The 18,944-nt window shown below is 51.6% G+C and overlaps 1 protein-coding gene across 1 annotated transcript; it reads right to left on the reverse strand.

Moving 5' to 3' along the window:
• Positions 1-3,697: 3,697 nt before the first annotated feature.
• On the reverse strand, positions 3,698-11,264 carry LOC309523117 (retinal homeobox protein Rx1). The gene is made up of 3 exons (XM_082206874.1): positions 11,164-11,264; positions 5,711-5,966; positions 3,698-4,743 (listed from the first exon to the last, which is right to left on the reverse strand). Exons 2-3 carry the CDS (start codon positions 5,951-5,953, stop codon positions 4,300-4,302), a joined length of 687 nt encoding a protein of 228 aa, XP_082063000.1. The 5' UTR covers positions 5,954-5,966; positions 11,164-11,264; the 3' UTR covers positions 3,698-4,299.
• Positions 11,265-18,944: the final 7,680 nt, after the last annotated feature.

Genomic DNA, 18,944 nt, shown 5'->3' on the forward strand with positions numbered 1-18,944 from the left:
GCGTCTCCACCCCCATCATTCAGCCCGGACACCGGGGTCCATCTCCGAGGGCCTCGCACCCTGCAAGAAGTGAGGTTACAGAGGGCCTTCTCGGTGGTGGCGCCCGCCGCCCTGTCGAATGCCCTCCAATCAGATGTCAGTCAGATCACAACTATCAGACTTTTAGAAGACATCTGAAGGCAGCCCTCTTTAGGGAAGTTTTTAATGTTTGATTGAATTTGTAATATTTTGTTGGGAGTCACCCCGAGTGGCTGGGGAAACCCAGCCAGATGAGAGCAGTATGAATGAATAAATAAAATTATTATCATTTGTTAGTTTTCCCCAGCCCATTTTGGAAATGCCAGGTTATGGACCCAGGGACCTCCTGCATGCAAAGCGGCCCCCCTGCCCTGAACTACAGAGCCTGTTTCAATCTGCCCCCCTCCCGGGAAAAGAAAAGGTGTGCCTTGAAGGAGTGCAGGCTCCTTCCCAAACTCCTGAGTCGGGGCCTGGCCCAAGCAAAGGCCGTGACCTAATTAGCGTGGCCCGTTAATTGGGGCAGGGCCAGCTGTTGAAGGGACACGCCACCGAGCCGCCTCTTTTGACGAGGTCTTGACAGGCTGGACTCTGGCGCCAGATGTACAAAGGCTCTCCCCCACCCTTTTCATGCCAAACCCGGGAGCCTGCTCTGTCTGTCAGCAGTCAAACCCCATTAGTGCCGCTGGGCTGGGCGGGTGCTCCTCTCTTCTGCCCCCTCCCCAAGCACGCATCCCACAGCGACCGGTGAAGGGAAGAGCTACCTTGCTGGCCAGCCTGGCAAAGGGCGGAGGGAGAGGGCATTGAATTGCTGTGCCATTGAATTGTTGTGTCATCTAATGGGGCCAGGGAGAACCACCAGCCTTTCAGGAAATGGAGGAAATGATTTTTGTCATGGTGGTCTTGCTGGGAAGGCAGGCAACTGCAAGTAGATATGTTGGTCACAGAACTTTTTTATTATTAAGTCCATAAGAAGAGCCCCTGAGAACATCTTCTGAGGCCCTCCTTCGCGTGTCTCCTCCTCAAGAGGTCCAGATGGTGGCAACACGAGAGCAGGGCCTTCTCTGCAGTGGCTCCCCGTCTGTGGAATGCTCTCCCCAGGGCAGTTTGCCTGGCACCTTCATTACACACCTTCAGGCGCCAGGCAAAAACATTCCCTTTTAACCAGGCCTTTGGTTGATCCGATTTACATCCTATGGCTTTTAAAATGTGTTTTTTTTGGGGGGGGGGCTATTGGGTTGTTGTTTTTAGTTTTATTAGGCATTTTGTGGTTTTATATCTTAATTTTATGCTGTGAACCGTCCTGAGACCCCCGGGTATAGGGCGGTATATAAATTCAATAAATGATCAAAATAATACTTCTGGTTCAGATAAGGCCCGTCAACTCCAGATGACCCAATGGGAAGCCAGGAAGCAGGAAAACTCCCCCCCCCCCGCAATTTCAGCAGCTGGTTCTCAGAATGAAGGGCCGAGAAGTGTGTCTCCCTCTGGCAGGGTCAGGAGCCGCTGAGAGCCTCCTGTTTCTCCGTCTCTGTGCCTCTTTTACGCCTCACAGGTGGGTTGCGCATCTATAGCCCCCCCTTGCCCCTTGGATCCCAGGCAGCCCCCCCCCCCTAAGCCCTGGCCACAGACCCAGCCCTGTTTCTCACCCGCAGAGCCTCACGGCTTTCCGGCCCCATCCCCTGCTGGGGCCCCTGGTCAGGCCACTGTGCCAAGCGGGTCCAGGTGGGACTTTGGCCGGATCCAGCTGCTCTCTAGGAGTGAGGCAGGTCCCACGGCTGCCCCAAGGGGGCCCAGGGCAAGTCCGGCCGCTGCATCCCCACCCCACAAGGGACAGGGGACCTGGCCAGCTTCCTCCTCCAGAACACGGAACTGGAGCCCAGGATCCTGCTCTCACAGCGGCCCACCAGATCCCTGCCGGATCCCTGCCAGAAGGATCTGAGCCCAAGAGCTCTCTCCCAGCCCCAGGATCCCAGCCTCTGGCCTTCCGACAGATTGCTGCCTCCCCACTTTGGGGAAGAGGGAGCCCTTTGCAAGGAAAGTCTCAGCCCCGGTCGGCTGGGGCGGAGGGACGGGCCCTGGCAGAGTGATGGGTGAGCAGATTCCCCCTAACGAGCGCCGTGGGGCACCCCAGAGCCTCGCATCTGTCGCAAGACAACAATGGTGGCCCGTGGGGGTCGGTGGGGCTTGGGAGAAGCAGCCCTGGCCAGGCCCCTTTTGTTGTGGGGGCAGCCAGGCGTGCAATATGGAATCGGGTCTGAGGCCCCCCCAGCCCCCCAGCCCCAGTGGAAGGGGAGACGAGGTGAGAGGCGGCAGCTGGACCGGGGAAGGATGCGAGAGGGAGAGGAAGGAAGGAGGCTGTGCAAGGGCCCTGGCAGAGAAACAGCAGAAGTGGGTGCTTTACAGATGAGGAACCCGCAACCTTCCTGCTCCCAGCAGCAACCAGCATGCCCAGTGGTCAAGGAGGGCCTGAGTTCGTCGTCCCCAGCTTCTGGAGCAACCGCAAAGCTTTGCTGCAGCCGTAGACCCTTTCTTCAGTTGCAAATGTTTCCGGCGGAACGGGGGCAATTTTCATTAGGATTAATAACAGGGGAAAGGTTAAGTGGGATTGCACTCCTAATGATGATTACAGCCCCCCCCTCCATACTCTGCAGTCTAAGGGGGCAGTGGCGTAGCGTGGGTTGTCAGCACCCGGGGCAAGGCAAGTAATTTGCACCCCCTAACCCGTGGATTTGCGCCCCCTAACCCTAACCCCCAGATGTTGCGCCCGGTGCGGCCGGCCCCCCCTGCACCCCCCACGCTACGCCACTGTAAGGGGGTGAGGAACTGCTATAAGAGCAAAGATTGGAGTAGTTAGCATGTGCAAAGTGCAACTTTTTGGGTGAGCCCTACAACCCACCTTAAATGAGAAATGAGGGGGTTGAGGCAGCCTTTAGTTCCCAAACCCCCGCCCCCCCGCCCCCCAGCTCCCGTTCTTCTGGGGCAACAAGCTCCAGTCAGCACCAGTGCGGCTAACTGCATATTGATGGATTGGGAATGTGCGCCTGGGGAGCAAACCGGCAGCTGAAGGCAGGGGAGGAGCACTTTGCAGCCTGCGTGTCCCATTCCCTTCTTCGCTGTGGGGTGGGGAGTCCCAGGGGGGGTTGAAGGCAAAATGTGTGGAACAGCGGATGCCCCAGTACCTTTGTACAGTAAGCGAGTTTCAACACACGCACAAACCTCTCTGTCCTGCATTGAGACCAGCAAAAGGCGTCTGAGTACCAGACTGAACAGACACCAGTCTTTCTCACTATGCTGAGATGGACTGAAAGAAGTGAGAAAGTGAGTAATTATTAAAGAAAATATTTTCCCCTCCTTCATTCTGTTGGCTGAACTCTGCTGCATAGAAATCACACCAAATGTGGCAATTTTGAGACAAACATCAGAGAGAAATGTCTACCCAAGAAAAAGCAGAGCAAGTGAAACCCACACGGAGAGAAAGGAAAATGGATGTGTAAACAGAAAGTGGTGTGCCCACTTTGGAATGCAATCTGCTTTGGAGTAGCTGGCTGCTTTGGGCAGAAACAAAGGAGCTGTCCATCTGGCCTGGAGGGATTTACGACTGATGGGTGCCAGTCGAGATGGTTCATAGTCATTTTGTTCTCCTGCAATCAATACAAATCAGTTGCTCCAAAACTGAGGACTAGTGACTTGGTGCGATGTCACAGCCTTGCCAAGGGCATCTGGTCCTGTTTTTGCAATCTCCACCACAGCCTTCGCTTTCTTGTTTTTGATATCCCCTTTCCAGGGGGTGCAGGAATCACTGAATCCAACCAGTCCAATCCACAACTCAGAATATCCCCCAAATATCTGCTAGAAGAGGAATATGGCAGAGCCCAAACTGCCAAACTTCTGTGGAGAGATGTCCTTCATCCCCGTAACAACTGGAACCGCCCCCATGCAAGGAGAAGATTCCCTGGGGGGAATTCCCTCATCCCACTGCCCCAGCCAGAGTCAGAGGGAAAGTGGAGAGAGCAAGAACTTCAGGATTTGAGTCCCTGGTGCTAAATTCTCTCATTCGAGGCAACGCCCGACTATGACAGCGAAACCATCGCCATTAGCCAGCGTAAACCCAGCTGGCTTGAAGCGGAAACGCCGTCCGCAGTGCCTGAGAGGCCACGTCATAGTCACTGGCCGCGATGGAAGAAGCTGGGAGTCGCCTGGCGAGAGACCACGCGGTGTCGCTTCCTTCCTCTGTCCCCCTTCCTGGCCAGGGTTTGGCACGGTGGGTCGCCTGCCCCGCCATCAAATGGGCTGCCACGTTTTGTCAATGGTCTGGATGTGCTCTTTGGCCTTCATCCGCAGCGAAGCGATGCTGGAGCTGCGCTGGTCCACGTCCTCCAGAGGGTACTTGTCCACAAACGTGGTGGCGCACTGGTAGGCGGCGGGCGCCATGGGCTGCATGCTCTGGGGCATGGCGGGGGGGCTGTTGAGGAAGGAGTGCCCGGTGTAGGCCGGCTGGAGGCCTTGCGTGGGGCCCATGAAGCCCGGGATGCTGTGGACGGCCGTGGCGCTGGAGATGGGCGAGGTGAGCCAGGGGTCCAAGGGCAGGGAGTTGCCGATGGGCCCCACGTTGGGGGCCATGGGGGGCCTGTTGAACGACAGCATGGGCGCATCGTGGAGCTTCATGGAGTTGGCCTCCATCTTCTCTTGCCGGCGCCACTTGGCCCTCCGATTCTGGAACCAGACCTGCGAAAAGGAGAAGCACCTTCTCAAAGCATCCACGGCATTATCATCAGCATCATCATCGTTGTTGTTGTTGTTGTTATTATATATTTATTGGCACCCTGCCTTTTCCCCTGATGGCACTCATTGTAGCTTACAGTTTAAAAACAAGAATTGCTAAAAACAGAAAAATTATCTATCTATCTATCTATCTATCATCTATCTATCTATCTATCTATCTATCTATCTATCTATCTATCATCAACTAAACATTGATAAAAACTATATAATTGCAATAAATTCAGCGGGCAGAATTCAGCGGCCAGGTTGCTCACCGGAGCAAGACGGTTTGAGCAGCTTACACTGATCCTGCTCCGGCTGCACTGGCTACCAGTTAGTTTCCTGGCCCAATTCAAAGGGCTGGTTCTGACCAACAAAGCCTTAAATGGCTCAGGACCACAATATCTCAAGGACTGCCTCTTCCCATATGAACCAGCCCGGTCCCTGAGATCATCTTCCGAGGCCCTCCTTCATGTGCCTCCTACTTGAGAGGCGCGGAGGGTGGCAACACAAGAGCGGGGCCTTCTCTGCAGTGGCTCCCTGCCTGTGGAATGCTCTCCCCAGGGAAGTTCACTATACATTTTTAGGTGCCAGGCAAAAACGTTCCTTTTTAACCAGGCCTTTGGTTGATCTGATTTACATCCTATGCCCTTTTAAAATGTTTTTTTTTTTGGGGGGGAGCTATTGGGTTGATATTATTTTTATTATGCATTTTGTGGTTTTATATCTTGATTTCATTCTGAGACCCCTGGGTATAGGGTGGTATATAAATTCAAAGAAGAAGAGGAAGAAACAGCCCAGCCCCCAGTTCCCCCCACACCTGGAGACCCACGGTTGAGAGAGGCTGCTGTCGATGGACCAGTGCTCTGACTCTGGCAGCGCCATCTGCTCCACCACTTTGTCCCCAGGGCTCCTCGTTGCTCTTGCTCACCTGAACCCGGACCTCTGGCAAGTTGACTTTCATGGCCAGCTCCTCGCGGCTGTAGACGTCCGGGTAGTGAGACTTCTCGAAGGCCCTCTCCAGCTCATGCAGCTGGTAGGTGGTGAAAGTGGTCCGGTTCCGGCGATGCTTCTTCTTGGGCTGCTCCTCCTCCAGGATCTCCGGCGTGGTCCCCTCGCTGTCCACGCTCTTCGGCAGCTCGCTCAGCTCCCCCTCGCACTTGCTGAGGAACATCTCGCCCGTCGATCTGCGCAGAAAAGTCAGAGAGCTCCGGATAGTTCTGAGCAGCGTACTTTTCAGGGGCAGATATAGTGGGTCACATGCAGTGGCCAGGAATTCCCAGCAGGCAATAAGGAGAGGAGGAGATGGGTAGAGGAACGATGGGTTGCTTGGTTCCTCCTTCGCTGGCCAATGGCGGCTGCAGAGCCAGTGCAGAAATTTAAAGGGCCCGCCAAGGGCTAGTCCGCTTTGTATTTGAATGATTGCAATTAGCCAAGAGGTTTAGTAAACCGAGTTTCTAGGCTAAACATTGCGAAGAACTTTCTGGTGTTTTGCACAAAGCGAAACATAGCCATCGTTTGAATTTTTCCACTTACCCGAATTTTGCAATGCAATGCAGGAGCCAAGCAAGCCGTACAAAAATGTTTGTATTGAGCTAAAAGTGTGTCTCAGAAATTCACAAACTAGTGAAAATAACCCACGAAACCCACGTTATATCAAAAGAAATCACTTTGCAAAAATATGTGTGGGTGCTTGGGGAAATTGCATACAGAAATGGGCATATTAGGATGCATTTGCCATGAAATGTTGATGGATTTTCATGAAGACTCACTTTAAACAATATTTTTGCAAATTGAGGTGGAAACAAGGAGAACTGAGCTTGAGACTGGAAAATGAGAAACTGAGAGAAATCGCAATTAACACATTAATGTGCGCCACATTCTGTGTGCAAAGCAAGTGTTCTAGCTCTGAGCTAGTGTTCTTCGCCTAAAAATGAAATAGGATTCTGGTCCTCAACTCTGTTGCCCACACTGACTGGCAGCAGGGGTCTGGTTTGACAGGACCTCATTGCGCTTGGAGATGCCAAGGGTCAAACTTAGAGCATGTGTCTCCCTCCTGCATCCCAACCCCAACCTGAAATGTCATCTATGACTTTTGATGCATTTAAAGAGGAATCTATCAAATTTGCAATGTTCAAAGCTGTATGAGATCCGCAACACCCTGTTTTTGAAGCAGTTCTCCAACCAAACAACCTTTTAAAAAATGAACATATTACAGGAAAGTGTGCATAAAATTGAATATATGCATATGAAAATAACATTCAATGATACATTACGTTAGGATAAATTTCTTTCAAAAATGTGTTTGTTAAGTAAAAACTGCATACCAAAATTTGCATAAATTTGCATTAGAATGCTACGGAATTTTCATGAGGATTAATTTTTTCCTCTTACAAGCTGTGGCAGAAATGTGGAAAGCTGAATTTAAAATGGGAAAGGGTCTTTCCATCCCTCCTTCAGGGTTGCAATAAGGGAATCCTTAGTCCCCTAAGGAGAGGGCCATCTTTCCCGCCTCTCTAAGGCAAAAGAAAAAAAAAATGCCCCTTTGGCAGATAATAATTAACAACAATAAAATATCAACAGTTTGGGAGTAGAATCCCAGACCAGCTCATTGCCTCGGGTGCAATTTAGTGCAATTTAATTATTCCCAAAAGTTGATTGCAGCTGTTTAAAAGCAGGGTGGGGTGCTAGTACCTCAGATTTGAACTCTTTCGGTGAAGAAAATGAAGACGGCAGGAGAGCAAGCAGACCTGGTGAGATGTCAGGTCCAAGGGGGATGCCAGCAGGTGGAAGCGGTCAGAGGCTCCTGGTCTGCCTGCTGCTTTCCAAGTTGGCGCAACGCTGGGTCTGCCGAGCTCACTACAAGAGCCCTGATCCTGGCTAAATCCCTGGATCAGGCGGACGAGGAGACACCTGTCTGGTGCCACTACTTCCTCCCTCCTCTCTCTCTCTCTCTCTCTGTCTCTCTCTCTCTCTCTCTCTCTCTCTCACACACACACACACACACACACATACACATCTAGGGTAACCGTCTACCAAGCCAAGGGATGGTCCTGCCCCCAAAGGCAAAGATTCTAGACCTCATGGCCTTGAATAAGGCCATTGTTTCCAAGAGGAACTGAGGAAGTGGCCAGGAGTCCCTCTCCCTCTGTGGGGCAACAGGGGCTGCAGGGCTGCGGACAGGGAGTCCCTTTGAAGCCCCACCAGGGATTGAAGCTCCCACTGGGAGTCCCCTTCTCCTGCCTCCTTCTGAGTTCTGCACGGGGGACACTGAGCCCCTGAAGCAGCAGGAAGCTGACAGGCTTGCAAGGCAGGAAAGGGGGGCTGGATGAGAGCGGACTGAGGCTGGTGGGGCAATGTCCCCTTTACGTGACTGGACCGGCCTCCACCGCCAGTTTGTGCCCTTGTAACAATGTCCCCCAAACTGTTAGGGAGAGGGTTGCAAGCGTTCAGCTACATAGCAACACAGACGGGACTTGCAATCAGATGTCGTGATCCAGCTGATGCTCCTTTTAAAATGAGTTTCTGCCCACTGGCAGAAGGAGCTGTTAAGGATTTCGAGCCTCAGTTTCCCAATGGCATGCTGTGGATTCTTCTTTTCCTTCTGCGTTTTCCCCCAGGACCTCCGCAGCCATAGATAGGAGGGTGAGGTATAAAAGGGGAGAGGGAGGGAGGCTTGTGGGAGAATAGCAATCATTGCAGTTTGGAGATACAGAGAAAGTGGGGGCAGGATTGTGTCCCCCTGTGCCGTACGAAGAGCAGGCTAATGGTGCATTGATTTCAACGGGACTTCTCCTGTCACAGTGTGGGTAGGGACAGGAATCTCCCACTCCCACATCTGGATGGGAAGCCCCAGACCCAGGGGATGAATGCCTCCCGCTATAATTCTGTGGGGCCCTCAGGGATACCCCCAGCCCCCTGCAACTTCCTCTGAGGCTGCCTCTCCCTGGCCTGGATGGAGAACGGGGTGTGTGTGTGTGTGTGAACCCTTGTGCGGCTAGGATGTAGCTGTTTGTGCAGAGGAGTCACCCAGTTTTGCGCCTGAGACCCTCCCCATCCCCAGCACCATGTGTCCTGCTGTTCCAAAGATTGCCTACGATGACATTGCGGCTCACTGGCTGAAAACTGTCCCCGGTCCCAGCTGCACAGCAAATGATTTTGGGAAGGGGGAAGCTTTTCTAAAGTGGCCTGAAATGAACGCTGCTGGAGGGGGGAGGCTGGGGGGGGCGTGTTTGTGTTTCTGAGCCATCATTTTTGCTCCCTGCAAAACTGGCCTTGCACACCTTATTGCGGCGTAAACATTTGTGGCATTATATTGATTCGGGAGGTGGCGAGTAATTTGCATGGGCCCTGATCCAACAGGAAATTCTCCTGTGCAACCCGCATGTGTCGCTCTCACCAGCTGCCACGTAGTGACTACTGGGCTAAGTTCAAGGTGTAAAAGGCCCTATAGAGTGTGGGATCAGGAGACCTGAAAGGCTGTCCCCCCCCCCCTATAGTCCCATCTACTCTGTAGGTGATGCCACCTTTTCAGGAGTTTCCTTCTGCCCAATGTAGGCCCTTTGGAATTCCCTCTCCCTTAACTGTCTTTTGGGAACCTCCTCTTGTAACAAGCCTTTGAAGTAGAGATCTTCCCAATCTCCATCTGCATCAGAATTGCTTTTTGCAATTATTTTAAAGACTGTTTGGTCACTTCCTGATGCCTGTCCTCCCCACCCCCCACCGCCCCTGCTCCTTAGGAAGGAAGCGGGGGTATAAACATAATCGCAAAAAATAAATGTATAGCCCTGTCGTTTGTGCAGGAGACGTCCCTGTTGGGTCTGCTATGCCTTTCCCCACCCCCTGGGCTGGATCCATCACCCTCAGCGATGCTCTGGATCCTGCCCTCAGGCCAAGCTACCTCTGGATCCCCTACACAAAATTAGAAGGGGGAAGGAATCCAATTTGGTTCATGTTTAAAGACAAACCTGCCTAAGTCACACTCCCTAAAACGAAACAATATTTGCTCCGCCCAGCCACAACCTGGAAATGTGGAGAACCTAAGAATGGAAATGATGCAACCCCCCCCCCCCCGCAAAATCTGAGAAACTGAAATTAATGGATTTCCCCCTCCCTGTACAAAATTTCACACTGCAACAGAAAGTTTGTCTCTTAGGCATCTTCCCTTCGCCGCCCCACCCCAACAAAATTCTTCTGACACCCTGTTGCATTTCCATCTGTAGCCCCCCGCCCTGCAGGATTTGTGCCCAGGCCAGGTTGGGGGGGGGGGAGTTGTCCACAAGTGACTTCCTGGGAAAAGAAACTGAGTCAGTTTCAGCTCTCTTTGTCCAACACTTCCTTCCACAGTTCAGCCTCTTGGCCTTCCCAGGACTCAAGAAGGCAGAGGGGATCTCAAAAGATGTGCTGGAGTTATTTATTTATTTTCAAACCCTTAACAAAAGGTCTTAGCTAAAATTTATGTAGTTAGAAAAATAGACAGTTTATTTATCCACTTTTTCCTGCCTGATTGTCCTAGCCAGCCTCAGTATGTCCCCCCCCCCCAATATCTTTTTTCTTTCTGAAACAATCAACTCCACCTTATCCACAGCAGGTTTTTTTTCCCCTTTTTGGCTTTAAGTTCTTAAGCTCGAAGATTGAAAGGAAAAGCATCGCCGAGACGCACAATCTCTTGGGGATTTAGTTGCTATCCGAATGTTGATTTATTCTTAAAAGACACTTTTGCTTTCCGGAAATGTTACAGGGACTGGAAACGGGATGGGGGGCAGAAAGGGCATTTTGCTGGGCCCACTTGTGGCAAAGGGGGAGCAGTTCTGGAATATTGGGGTGTGTGTTCCCCCATGCCCTCCTAATATGGTCTAATATTGGGGAGGAAAGTAATAAAAGTTCCCAGCTGTAGAATTCAATGAAGCCGGCCTTCTTGGGAATGTAGAAATCAGTTCAGCTGGGGCTGGGTGTTATATTCTTGCTTCAGCTGATCAGCTTGAACGGCCTATTGATGACCTTAATTTGTATTATTATTCACATCTATGTTGGGATTCCGTGATTTCAGTGGCAATTTTATTTAGGTGGGGTCGAGGGGTTAAGTTTAGGCCCCTCTGCAACTCACTGCTATGCTCTCCTTCCTCCCTTTCAAATTGTTAAAATAAAATAAAAAGCAATTATCCTCTATATTTGCAGCCCCTGTTCCAGGGGTTGGGAGTCATAGCAAACCCCTAGCACTCTCTGGAACGGAGAGGAAAACAATCTACTTGTCTCAATTTTCTGTCAGGATTTGGTATGAATCTTCGGCAAAATCCCCCAGGGCAGCAACATTAACAAGCGATGGATATAATAATATCGGAAGGAAACAAGAGAAAAGAAAGATGGTTACGAAGGCTCTGTTACCTGCTCCCGGCCCTACTGGGATTTGCTCAGAAGTATTTAACTTTGACGGTCCCTTCAGGAAGCCAAACAAGCGGCTAACTCGCTCGCAATCTTCTGGCTTGGCAGCCAAGATGCTCAGTGGTCGCCTTAGCTGTCACGGAGCCCACCTCGCCCAAAGCCCCAAGGAGATTCTTTATTTAGTCTTGCAGATGTCACTGGACCCTTGCAGATTGGAAATGAGTCCAGCGGATTAGGACGAGGTTATTAATTGGAGGCCTTCCCCTTTAAGAATGATTGACAGTTACTTTCTGGCTAAGTAATTGCTCTAAGTGTCCCCTTGGTTCATCCACTGGGCTGGGCTGGGGGCGGCTGGCGGTGTGGAGGGGACACCGAGGAGGCACTGCAATGATGGGCCAAGCGGCGCCCGCCCCCTCCCCACTTGGATTGTCTTCCACACAAAAGCACCCCGCTGCAGTTTCCCCTCGTAATCCCCTCATTACAGGAGAGGGAAAGAATGATTAGACACAGAGAGAAGAAAAGAAGGGGCACCACAGAAATGGAGGGGGGGTTTCCGCCCCGCCCGGGAGGGCGGGAACAATGGCCTTTGTCTTTGGGCAGCAGGCTGAAGGGATGGATCCCAGGGCCGGGGGGGGGGGAGGGAGGGCAACTTCCTAACTTGGGATCCTTGCTCTGTAGCCAAGGGGTGTGTGAACTGGCATGGCAGGACTGGAAGCACCACCAAGGACGCTTTGGGGGGGGGTCAGGTGCAAAGCTGAATGTGGCTGGTGGCGTAATGCCACTGATGAGCCCTGGGCACAAGCGAGCAGCAGCTTCAGCAGCCCTGATGTGCGTCAAAGTGTAGGGAGACGCTGTTTGAAGGAACACATGCAGGAGGAGAGAAGCGTCTGGCAGGATCATGGCCCACAGGCCTCCCCCTCCGCCCCAGTTTCGTCCTCCGAAATGCAAGTGACCAGGCCATGTCAGGAGTGCTCTGATGGTGTTTCCTGCTTGGCAGGGGGTTGGACTCGATGGCCCTTGTGGTCTCTTCCAACTGTAGGATTCTATGATTCTATGATTCTAGGCCTTATGGGGGGCCTCCCTCTGACACCCCCCCAACCTGGGCAGGTTGCCTGATGCCTGGCTGTGTGTGGCCAGGATGGAGAAACTATGGTGGCCCTTGGATTTGAGTCCGTTATCTGGGAAGCCCCTCTTGGCATGGCAACCACAGCCTCGGCCTCCAAAATGTCCTGAGATACTTGGACCATTGCGAAGAGCCCGGCTGGGTGAGAGGCCGGTATCTTGCTCTCAAACATGCATCTGTGGGAAGCCCACAAGCCAGGGTCTGCCCCACGTTTTGTCCCTCAGGAGAGAGAGGGGGGGGACACATCCACAGCAGACATTTGAAGCACCTTGAAAGTACATGGCTTCCCCCAAAGATTCCTGGGCCCTGAGCTACCATGTGCAGGACCATTAACAAACTACACTTCCCATGATTCTTTGGGGAAGCCATGCGCTTTCAATGTGCTTTAAATGCCGGCTGTGGGCAGGAGCTGTTCCTCTCCCTACGCAGCTCCCGTTCACCTGCCATGACTAACAGATGTTGACTACGGTGGGGCAGCGGAGTCAGTTTGGGCTTCTCTCGCTTTCTCACTTTTCCCAGTCTAAGGTTCAGTTCTTCAAATTTCTACATCAGTTTGAAATTCTTGCTATTTCATCATGAAAATTCATGAGTGTTCTAGTGCAAATTCCTCCGAATGATACACAAGTTTTAATGCAGTTTTCCCAGTGACCTTTTTCAGTGTAAGGGCCAAAATCTCTTCCGTGCAGGCTTCTGGGGGCAAGGGGGGGTGGCTCTGAGATTTCCCAGCCTTGTTCTAGACTGGGGAAGTGAAGAATCTGACAGAACTCATAACATGATTGCTTTTCAGAATGTAAGCTTTGAAATGTTCTATTTTGTATAAACTGTGAGCAAAGGATTTAAAACATAGTTACATTGTGTTCATTGTATTTCTGTGCCTTTTTCACACACACACACCACGCTCAAAGCGGCTTACAGCAAAGAAAACACAAACACATTTGCAAAAACAATTTAATTATTATGAAATGAAGGCAGCAAAACAACACAAGAGCAAATATAGTTGCATGCAAAAGGCAACATTTCAGTGCAGCACTGTAAATATAGCAAGATTACATAAAGGGCCTCCAGTATCCCACAGCAAAAATAATAAGGTAGCTTCGCAGGTTCCCTTTGGTCTGAGAAATGCCCCCCCCCGAATATCCTCTGACCGCTTCCTGGTGATGTGGTGCTTGCGGCCTGGCAACATCCCAGCGCCATCTCCTGTCCCACCACGGCTTGGTCTGTTCCTGGAGGGACCTTGCGATGGGTTTCATGGTTGCCCCTTTTGGGTCCAGGGAGGAATTTGTCCCCTCAGGCGAACTGGGCCTGTCTGAGGGTTTGCCCACAACTTTGGCGGATATGGCACTGGGTTCGTTCCTGGTCTTTGGCAGAGGGAGAATAGTAGCCTCTGCTTCCCTCTGCCTCCTCAGTGGTGGGGAGGTCCATTTGCCCAACACTAAACTCATTGACATCTGTAACCACCAAGCTTGTGGCCTATTTTAAAACTGTTTTTGTGTCCTTCTTTACTGATACGGCAGAGCAGGCTCAGGGTACACAAACTGGTCACACTCTGCCTCCTGCAAGTCTTCCAGAGGCTGGTTTCTCAAATGGATTTTAAGGGAAGCACAACCCGCAAAAACTCAGGTTTTCTTTGGCGAGAAGAGCAAAATCCGGCAATGGCCCTGCTGTTTGGCCTGTGGAGGATTAAAAGATTCAAACGTTTTTGTATCGCGAGAAGATGTTCCTCTGCCGTGCGCCTTCGTGTTTCTGTGCACAAACAGCTTTTTCAAAAAAACAACTCTACCCTCAAATAACGAAGGCTTCGTTTGGATTCTCTGACAGCTCTCTCTCAATGAAAATATATACTATATATTGATTTTATATTTGAGGTTTCTAAGCAGAGGTCGGGTGGCCATCTGTCAGGGATGCTTTGCATTGCATTGCAGTGGGTTGGACTAGATGCCCCCTACTTGTGGGGGTCCCATTGGAGCATCTGCTTGGCCAGTGAGAGAACAGGACGCTGGACTCCCTGGGCCTTTGGCCTGATCCAAGAGGTTCTGATTTAAAATGTTCAGAAATAACCCCGCATGATTTCTAATGCCGCTCATTGCACCTCCTTCTCCCACTTCGTGTTCTTGCTGGGACCAGCACGCTTCCCCTCTAATGTCCAGCTGGGGAACAGAGTGCTTTTGAGTTTCTACAGCGCCCCCCCCCGACTTACCCAGCAACGGAGGCTGTCACCCCTAGAAGTGCAACGCTGGCATTCTTTCAACCAGAAGGCAATTTGGTCTTGATTTTACCACCCCTGAGCTTCCACCATCTGTCCCAAGTGGAGTCGGGCTCCTTAAATTCATTTCATTAATTAAATGACATTTCAATTAAATCAACTATTTAGGCGTAATAAGCAGCCCACCCACAAAGCTGAGAAAGAGAGCAAACGAGCCATTATTATTCACCAACTGCAACACATGCACGTGCAAAACAATTTTTAAAGAAGAAAAGTTCTTTTAAAAATAATTGTTGTTTTATTTTATTTTCAAAGGGAAGCATTTAACGTCACAACGAAGAGAGACTCCAATCCAAGCTAGATGCTTCCTCCTTGTTCTGGGGGTGAGGGGACTTGAGACCCCAGGGCCAAGTCTTTCAGCATAAGGCTGACACCATTGACCAGGGTGGGGGGGTGATGGGAGCCAACAACATGTGCAGGACGACCAGGGAAGATTAACCTTCCTTTCTCTCCGATTCTCATTTTCCCAGTCTTAAAATTCATTTTTCCATGTTTCTGCATTGGTTTGAGATTCATTAATTTGTAAAGTCCTCCTGAAATTTTTCCCCAATATATAAATGTTTTCAGATGCAATTTTGGCCAATATACTTTTTCTGCATGGCGATATAAAGTTATTAGAATAACTTGTAACTAAGAACTTAAACCTGAGTTCACACATTTCCTCTTCCCTCCCAACCTACTTTGGAGTCATTCTTCATAGATTGTAAGCCTGAGAGTCAGTTAAAAAAGAGAGGAAGGAGTTGTCCTTCGTGTCCCTGGAGACGGAAGGATGCGCTGGAAAGATGCTTGCAAGTTGCCCTGCAGAAAATGCTGGTCTCCTGAGCAGCACTGCCTTTCCCCTGACCAAAGCCGGTACGTCCACAGCCTGACCCAAGGTGGGTTCCAAACACAAGGCAAAAGAGGAAGAAATGTCCTGCCCCCATGCACGTTTTGGTTAAAAGTGGGTGGTGGGTCTGAAAAGGTTGAAGACTGGACCATACTGGGGGAAACAGAGGAATAGTCTGGCTGGATGCAAGATGGCTTCCCAGGTTCCTGCCCATTCAGAATCATGAGGACTAGCACCTGACTTTGCTAGCACCACTGGGAAGCTCTGGGGAAGCGAGGCAAGCCCTCTGCTGGGGCGCAGGGCCTGTGAGGTGCTTCACAATGCCCCTGATGCAATGCTGCTCAAATTTCACCTGGGGGTGGATCTGCTGCGGATTGGGACCAGAAAGCACAGTGGTTGATCTCAGGGTAAAGGTCCTGGAGCCACGGATCTTGGGGCTCCGTTTCTGGCAGGAAGGAAAGCAGCGAACCCAGCTGCCCTCTGCCAGCCTGAGCGGTGTGAGGATTTAGTTTTTCCACACCCTGCCAGGCTCCCCCTCCTTGCCCCCCCCAACCTCCTTAAGGTGTTGTCAAAGGAGGGTGTTGAGCAGAGAGGAGGAAGAAGCCGGAGGGCGATTATTTGCCCAATGATGATAATTGCCTTCCCAAGACGCAGATAGCAAATTGATTTCCTTCCTAGGCCGGGTCCTGTAATCACTTCATCACTTTAAAATATTAATGCTACACTTCTTTCCTCGTTTCCCAATTACCCTAATTGAAGCCAAATTGGCTAAAGAGGTGCAAGGCAGGGGTATCAAGGGGGTTTAGTTCACTCAAATGACAGTTTTAAACTTGACTAAGCCTATTAGACACCAAAGCTGATAACACTTAGAGACGCTGTGTCAGCTTACTGGAGGGGGGGCAAAGGATTGGGGAGATGGGGGGGGACTAAGGCCAAGAGCTGGATGGCCGGGGGGGGGGGGAGGTGGCCACGTGACCAGCTCTTGAAAGGACTTAGCACCTTTTCAGTTCATTAAGAGAACTTTGCTGGATGGGGCCAAGGCTGGATCAGGGTGGGGTGGAATGCAGAAGGGGCCCAAAACACCCGGGGGAAGTTTATTGGGCAGAAAGGTGAGCAGCAGGGAGAAAGAAACCTGTTAGAGGGGTTCAGAAGTCCTTCAAGGCGTCCTGCCACCACAATACTTCTGCCCCTGCATTTAGAAATCATAAAAATGTGGAATGCAGCGAGGAATCGAGGAATGCTCCTGTTTGGGGTGCCAGCCAGCTGCCCCTCTTCGGACTAGATGACCCTTGGGGTCCCTTCCAAGTCTACAACTCTATGCCCTGGAAAGGGGGGGGGGAGCTAGTGATGGCCGAATGTCTGAGAGGGCCTAGGGAGAGCCTGCTAGATCAGACTCAGGTCAGCCCCACACCGCACATTTAATTAACCCATGGCACCAATCCCTGTGTCAATTAAAACACCCTTGGACAAACACTGAAACACAAAAAGGAGATCTCAGCAGGCTGCTGCGGATCCCTCATGTAGTCACCAATTGCCCTCTGCTCCTGGATCAGACCAGAAATCCACTCTGCCCAGCACCCTCCTTCCAACAGTGGACAGTCGGGAAGACCACAGCCAGCCCATCGTTCTGCACCCCCATCTCTGACCAGAGCACCCACCGTTCTGAAGGGACTGTGCCATTCTGAAGAAGGCCTGCCTAGGACTGTGGCCACAAAATCATGCTCTCCACGCCTGTAGCATCAGAAGGGGGGACACAACTAGCTTTGATACCTCTGGCCAACTCCACCCGGAAGAAGTCTCTCTACCGCTCTTCTTCCTGACATGCGCCTGGAACCCAACGCCGCTAGTGTGGGACATTCCCACATGACAATATGCCCCGTTTCCCTGAGTTATCTCTAAGCCCCGCGAGATTACACTGGGAAATCAATCTGATTACACGCACCCCAGCCCCATTTCCGCCACATCCCAGGCTGAGCTGGAGGTGACAGCTGCATGCTCCAAGCGCTGGCACAGCCCTGCGGCCGTCCTGGCACCCTTGTGTCCTGGAGAGGTGCAGGTCAGATGGTGAAGATGTGGGATTGTTGCATTGAGCCAAAGATCTCCCAGCCCACCCCCAACAAACTCACACATACGTGCACACAACGCTCAGTTCCCCCGCTCCATACCCTCTCCTGGCACAGATGCTGAGTCCGGCCACAGCGGAAATAATCCCCAGAGGCAAACAGGTGCCCTTATTGGCTCCACTCGGCTTCCTGCACTCGGCCGCTCTGGGTGCAGGCCGAGTCCCAAAGCAAGCCTGCAAGGCCTGAGCAGGTTGGGCTGGTCTTGCAGGCGTGGATTCCACCTGCACTGCTTTCCCATCACGGCAGCAGCCGGCCATCGTCCCCAGAGCCTGAGCTCCACTGCAATCCAGAACCGTCGCGCAGTCTCCCCTTGCAGTGCTTGTGTTGTGAGGAGGTTAACTGGGCTTAGTCAATTAATTAATATATTGCTGACGTGCTTTTGGGACCTTTGGACGAAATGGGCTTGGGGGTGTGTGTGAGAATGTGTTATCATTCTCAGTAATCAATCCCATCAGGTCTTATTAATTAGCTCATTGTTTCATTACGATTCTTAATCTTGGGTTGTTTGGTGAAGAGAGAGAGAAGGGCAGGCAAAAGGGAGGCCAGGGGCCCCTGCGTAGAAGGAGCAGGATCCGCAGAAACTCAGCGTAAGACACGGGCTGGCATTTTCTGAAAATGCAGTGAAATCAGGGGTGAGCCAGAAATTGGGATTTGCAGAACCTGCCCTCCAATTTCCCCCAGTTGATACCAAGGAAAGTGCTCTTGGGCCCCGAGAGAAGGGGCAGTTACGTCCACATGGGCAGTTTTGCCCCCCTCTGGTCCTGACCTGCACTCAGCTCTCACCTGCAGCAGCGCCTGGAGGCTGCCAGGATGCCACAGTGGCCACAATCCCCGGAATGGCTTCCACTGGTGAGTGCAGCCAATGGGTCTCACACCCTCGGGGGGGGGGGGGCGAGGGGCTTCTCCTGCATGCAAAGACAGCAGGCTCTGGCAGATGGAGCAGACCAGGCCAAGCGTGGGTCCAGCAGTCCAGAAGGCAGTTTCTGCATGTGCTGGGGAGGGAAGGGGGGGTAGATGGGGCTTTTCTGCCTGGGAAGGGAGGCCGCCAGGGAGAAGGAAAACGCTGATCCTTTGCAATTCAGCCATAAAACACTGCAGCAAACTGATAGCTTTTATATCCATTCATTCCACATCACTTCATTTTTGCCCCTTCAAGTTGCACTGAGAGCAGTTGATAGTCTTTTATAGAAACATGGCAGGGGTGTTGCCCATGGGGAGAGGGGTCTAGAATGAAATCCACCCCCCACCTCCCTCCAGCCCAGTTCCACGCTCTTCTTCTGGAATCCCACAGTATATTTTAAAAGGGTTCAGCTGGCTTAGTCTGCTGGGGACAGAAGTTCCAGGCAGATTAGACCTCACAAAAATAGGCAGGCATTAAGCCATCTGAGTAGCTGGCCACCTCCTGTGAACGCTTCCCTTTAAGCCTCACAGTACCTGCGGAGAGCAAAC

Source organism: Podarcis vaucheri (assembly GCF_965113315.1).
Source record: "Podarcis vaucheri genome assembly, chromosome: 18".
Lineage (NCBI taxonomy): Eukaryota > Metazoa > Chordata > Lepidosauria > Squamata > Lacertidae > Podarcis > Podarcis vaucheri.

Bases quoted from the DNA above. Each gene is read 5' to 3' on its own strand.
- LOC309523117 (XM_082206874.1), bottom strand. From the start codon at position 5,953: ATGTTCCTCAGCAAGTGCGAGGGGGAGCTGAGCGAGCTGCCGAAGAGC. The intron at 4,744-5,710 runs GTGAGCAAGAGC...TCCTTTTCGCAG, and splicing joins TGCCAGAGGTCCGGGTTCAG to GTCTGGTTCCAGAATCGGAG.